General features: G+C 38.1%; 1 protein-coding gene across 1 annotated transcript; it reads right to left on the reverse strand.

The window, feature by feature from the left end:
* Nucleotides 1-3,843: 3,843 nt before the first annotated feature.
* On the reverse strand, nucleotides 3,844-4,641 carry LOC133864539 (FCS-Like Zinc finger 17-like). Its single transcript, XM_062300911.1, has 2 exons — nucleotides 4,337-4,641; nucleotides 3,844-4,261 (listed from the first exon to the last, which is right to left on the reverse strand). The coding sequence occupies exons 1-2, from the start codon at nucleotides 4,603-4,605 to the stop codon at nucleotides 4,045-4,047; spliced, it is 486 nt and encodes a 161-aa protein (XP_062156895.1). The 5' UTR covers nucleotides 4,606-4,641; the 3' UTR covers nucleotides 3,844-4,044.
* Between the last annotated feature and the right edge of the window lie 1,523 nt (nucleotides 4,642-6,164).

Consider the following 6,164-nt stretch of genomic DNA (forward strand, 5'->3'; position numbering starts at 1 on the left):
GACCAGTCATTGCCGAGAGAAATGTGGTCCGTTCAGACATCATGGTGGCTCTTCTGAACAGTATCCATGACACTATCCAGACCTACCACTAGGGGTATCTGCACAACTGTGCCTGTGTTGTGTACACTAGGCTGGTCAGATTATTTTATGCCAACCTCGAGGTGGTTTAGGATGATGACCACAAGGTGGTGCTACAGTCCACTGTTGATGAGCATACTATCACTGTTGATCCCCAGATCATCAGTCAGTTCATAGGGTGCCTGTTCTCCAAATCTCTGGCAGCCCGTACAATGATGTGGTAATCCCTCATTCTTTGAATGATCTCAGAGAATTTTCCCATGCTGTTCGCCAAGGAGAGGAGTGTGCCACCACCATCAGGATCGGTGCCTTATCTGCCCTACACCTCATGCTAGCCAAGATTGTCCAACAAAACCTTTGGCCCGTTGTTAGGCGCAGTGACCTGATATTGAAGAGGGCCAGTTTATATATGCCATCAGTCTTCGCTTGCCTTTCTGTCTGTGCAAGCATAATTTGGGCGTTATTCTGGAGGCCTGTGATGAGGGCAATACCGGTCTCCTGTTTGGCTGCCTGCTCACACAGATTATTCTATAGTCAGGCATCAGTATTGTTGGCGAGCCGAAGATGAAGATCCAGGTTCCTATCAACAAGCAGAATCTGATGAAGTCCAATGCTCAGCTGCGACGAGATGATCAAGATGATGATGTGCCCCTGCCTCCTTATATTCCTGTAGGAGTACCAGATGTGGCGTCCTCTTCGCAGACTGCTCCACCACCTCAGCAGGATGCCAGTTATTCTCATATTTCGGAGGCACTGGCAGCTATACAAGGGGATATGAGTTCCATGTAGCTATCCATGTCATTTATGCAGCAGTCCATCTCTGCCATGTAGCAGGAGGTTCACTCTATTAACCTCCGTGTGGAGTAGAACCAGCTAGATCTCTAAGAGTGCCTCAAGTACCATCATCCGTCCAGCAGTGATGATGAGGATGATGCGCCTATGGCAGGCACTGCATGACTTTTATGGTGTATTTTTTTAAGACAATATTTTGAACAATTTGTTAAACATGTGTTAACTTTTGGACTTTATTACTCTGTTTACCCTGGTCCTTCTGAGACCTTTAGGGGGAGTAATTTTTGGTGTGTTTGATTCCTATTACTCTGTTTTACCCTTTGTTTCTTTGTGACAAAAAGGGGGAGTAATTTTATTTTTGGACCGGGATTGTATTTTTAACTGATCAAGTGATTTTTGTCCCAGAATGGCCAAATGGGAAGTTTGTTAGTTTGTAATTGGCTTCATTCTGTTGTACAAAATCACTTCTTTGTAATGATGCTTTTAAATAGGGTTCTGCTATTCAGAGTGCTTCCAGAAGATTCTGCACAGTCTACAAGTCAGAAAAATCGAATCCCTTGCAACCGTCAGGACGACGTGATATACCGTCCGGACGCTCAACTATTCAAAGCATCATCTGTCTAGACGACGAGAACTTTCTGTCCAGACCTTCCTCTGTGTCAAGAAGCTTCGAACTGTTCCAGCTTGCATCCGTCCGGATGTTTCAGCAGTACGTTCGGACGACACTCAGTGTTTGACCAGCTATGGGATTTCTTTCCAAAACACAGATATGGGAAGATCGCTGCAACCTTCCGGACGATGTGGATTTTCGTCCAGACGCACTCATCCATAAGGCAAGTCGCGCATTCAAAATTTAGATATCCGGACGTCAGCCTTCATGGTCTGAACGCGTGAGCTATTTATATGGAAATTGCGTGCATCAAATCAACCGTTCGGACAACCATTCCCTTGGTCCGGACGCTCGAAGCCTCAATATGGAAATTGCGTGTAGCTGAAGTGCGTCCGTCCGGACGACAAGGCAACACCGTCTGGACACGGCTCAAATCAGGAAAGAATTTTAGTGAAATTTTGGAAAGCCGATCGTACAGTTGTCCGTCCAGACGCCTTATGCCTACCATCCAAACGTCGCCAAGGTTTTATCAAGCCAGATGCTCAGTTGAACCTGCAGCCTATAAATAGAGGTCCCTAGGCTTGAGAACAGCAAGAATTCGGTATTGAATTCCTTAGTGCTTAGAGAGTTATATTGTAAGGTTATTGTGTTGAGTTAGTCTCTCTGAAGCCATTGCAGTGTGTGCTGTTGCTGCGTTGATTTAAAGTCTATCTTAGAGGTTGGCCCTAAGGTAAATGATTCTATTGAAGACCCTTTCAGGTATGAGACTTGGTTGGGAGGCGTTCGTGTTGGGTTACAAGGTATGACCACTGCATAAAGGGTATGTGAGTGCTATTACTTTGTAACTAGTCTTGTCTTCTGAATAGTGGATATCCTGGGTTTGGCTGCCCAGGAGTGATTTTTCTCTTATTGAGTTTTCAGTTCGTTAACGAAATTATTGTGTTGTTTAAATTCCGCATTGATATTATTTTGTTAACACTTTGTGCACACACACACTTGTTTATATTAGAAGTCAATTTAATTTTTCATTGTGATCGATCGTGGTACGATCTAAGTGTAATTGGTTGTGGTACGATCTAAGTGTGATCGGTCGTGGTACGATCTATGTGTGATCGATTGTGGTACGATCTATATGATAGATCGTGGTACGATCTATGTGATCGATTGTGGTAAGATCTAAGTGTGATCAATCATGATACGATCTATGTGATCGATCTTAGTAGGATCTAAGTGTGATTAATCGTGGTATGATCAATGTGATTGGTCGTGGTACGATCTAAGTGTGATCGATCGTAGTACGATCATGTGATCAATCGTGGTTCGATCAATGTGAGACATTTTTTTGTTTAAAAAGCTTTAATTTGCCACTTTTTTTTTTTTTTGTTTAAACGGCTAAAATTAGAGTCGTTTTGATCAAAACGGCTCAAATTAGAGTTGCTTTAAAAACGGCTCTAATTTGAGCTGTTTTCGAAAAGCAGTTCAAATTAGAGCCATTTTTACTAAAATGGCTCAAAATTATTTAGAGCCATTTTAAAAAAGCGGCTCAAATTCGATCTATTTTTATTAAAACGACTCAAATTAGAGCCGCTTTTTAAAAATGGCTCAAATTAGAACAATTTTATTAAAATGGCTATAACAAAAAGGGTTCAAAAAGCCTTTTTTTTTTTTTTTTTGGTAGTGTGACTAACCATTGTGGTACCATGGACGGCTAACATTTCGGCCCCAAACAGCTATCAACCTTTACTTTTACTTAAGCAAAGACAAACATATTATATTCGAAGGAATACCATTGGTGGCATCTGAACTAGGCTGAATTCTGAACTCTAGCAATGTTAGATTTTCATTACAACAAATCTTCACCTTGATTTTTCAAACACTATGTTTAAAAACCTTGTAAATTTTGTTAGCATATTTGGAAAAAAAAAATATATATATATATATATCGGAAACTTCTTTTAGGTTCATGATTGGGTGTTACCAATTTGATCAAGAATTTTTTTTTTTTTTTTTGATTGCAAATTTGACCAAGATTGGCAACAGAGCTTATGAAGTTAGATCATAAATTAATAAGATAAAAAACACAGCATTAATATCTCCAGCATTGATGCTGTAGGAGCTCTCTTTGTGCCTACTACGAAAGATTAATAGTAAACTGCCGTTTTTGCTACTCGACAACTCTGCTGCCAACATCAAAGCATTGATAATGCGGGCAAAATATCTTTGGGGCCATCCCATTTATAAATTATAATTAATGGCCTTATAGCAACAGACAAGAAAAGAAAGTGACAATGCAAGAAGGATCAGTGATACTTATCTTACTTGTTTTCTTTTTCTTTTCTTTTTTTGGTTGAAAAAATCTCTGCTTTAAAATCATCTTTTTCTACACTAACAGAAACAACAAAACACCTGCAACAGAAATCTCGAGTGCTTATTACATAAAACAGAAATTCCAACTCCCTAAAAACTTTTCTGTTCCCACTGATCTACATCATATTAGCTTCCGATCTCAACCTGAAAATAAATAATAATAAAAGGGTGTATATATGGACTATGAAGTTATGTGTCTATGACGCTATCACCCAATTTCTTTGACAACAGATAGGCCTATGCTCACGTCGCTGACGGAGATCTTGTAGGAGGATTTGAGTCTCACTTGGGTCACTATTGCAGCAATGCCTATAAGATGCGAGCATTTGCTTGGTAGAAGTTTCTATTTCTCTTGCTTCATCCAAAACAATCTGTCGGTTCCGGCACTCTATACTGCAAAAGCCTTGGTCGCCCCTGCATTAACAACTAATATTAGCTCTAACAATATACATAATACACTCCTAACCAAGAAGATATTGATGGGTTTACCTGTACATGTACACATCTTTATCAGGGCTTAATTTCTTGTTGCATAATTGACATGTTTTCAGAAAGCAAGACTCGACAGGTTTGGACGTCTGAAGATGATGATGCCCTTGAGAGGTGCGCTGGCAGCTCCTCAACGCGGATTTCACTAGGATATTGGATTCACCATGTGAAATCTGTACAAGGATTCGCAGCCCAACAGGTAATGATTCCTTGTTACTTATGCTCTTTTTATCTTCCAATTTGAAGGGGCTCTTGACCCTTGCAAGCATCGTGGCTTAGAGAGAGAGAGATAGAGAGGAATTTGGTGAGAGTTCTGCAGTAAAGGAGTGATATATAGGATATTTGAAGGCACTTTGTCCACAGTTAACCACAGGAGAAAAATAATGTCCAAGGAGAGTGAAAACCACAGCTTTCACCGTTTCACGGGCTGCATTTTGTTTGTTTTATATTATAATCTTGTTTTTCCCAAGGTTAATAAAATAAAGTTAATACAGTTCTAAGCTTTTTGTTTGGACCCACCAAAAGCAAAATGTTTTGTTAGGTCTAAATCAAATGAGAAACGTGGAAAATGTGAAGCACAATTGTGTCTAGTCTTCTTTAATTATTTTCGTATCCGTCCCCGATAAAGGACGGTGGGTGAAGACAGAAAGAGCAATCAGTAATCTTGACCGTAGATATTAGTTTAAAAGAACATTTCGGCCTTCTTTGATAAGAGATTGTGCGGTGTAGGTAGTAACTAGAAGGAATAAATGTGATATAAAATAAAAAAAATTTATAGAGAAAAGTAAAAAAAATTTGTATGGCAGTAAATTTTTTTATTTAAGTAGTAATAAAAAAAATTATTAATGTGATGTAAAGTTAAAATATTTTGAAATTGATTGTTTTTTAAAAAAGTGAAGAGAAGGGAGGAGGGAGAATATTCTCTACCTTGCCAAACAAGGCCTTATTGTAATCTTTGACAAAGGATTGGAACCCATCTGTCGGGTAGCATGGGAGTAGCTGGTTTAGGGTGGTTGAACCACTCTTATGAGCAATGACAGAGCCAGAAGATGTTCTGAGCAGGGGCCAAGGGCTAAAAAATTTTGTTGCTAGGGACAAGTAGGCATATATATATATATATATATATATATATATATATATATATATATATATATATATACCTCAAAAAATTGTGCTTCTTAGGATTCGGGGGGCATGACCTATACCGCCCCCCCAAAATCGTCATTGGCTTTTTTTTTTTTGCTTTTTCTTTTCTTTTCTCGTTATAGTAATCTAAAACCAACAACAAATGTGAAATACAATGAATTAGATCTACTCAAATGCCAAATCACAAACTCAAACTTGAATAGAGCTAAACTTTTCATCCAAATCAAAGATATGAATGCAAAAATTCTCAAATTTAAAGCACCGCATTATGTCAGATAGTGGTGGAGTTAGGATTTTAGTTCAGATGAGTCAAAATTAAAAAATAAAGTTGAACAAAAATTTATTGAAAATATTGAGGAATATAATTAACAAAATATAGAGACAATATTTTTAAAGAAATAATTATTATTTAAAACATATAAATGCAACTGACAATTTGTTTTTGATTTTTATAATTATAAACAATTAATTTATATTGAATGATATAAATATAAAAGCATACAATTTTTGTTTTTACCTTTTAAAAGATAAAAGATAATGGGCTTTAAAAGACCACACAACTCACTTATTAATCAATGTCATGGTCTCACGTTCATGGGCTCAAGTCTCAAGGTCAGACTGCTATGTACGTTTTGGTTAGCAACTCAAGTGCCACGTTTTTTTCAAGCTTTGTAATTGAAAC

Source organism: Alnus glutinosa, chromosome 3 (genome assembly GCF_958979055.1).
Source record: "Alnus glutinosa chromosome 3, dhAlnGlut1.1, whole genome shotgun sequence".
Classification (NCBI taxonomy): Eukaryota; Viridiplantae; Streptophyta; class Magnoliopsida; order Fagales; family Betulaceae; genus Alnus; species Alnus glutinosa.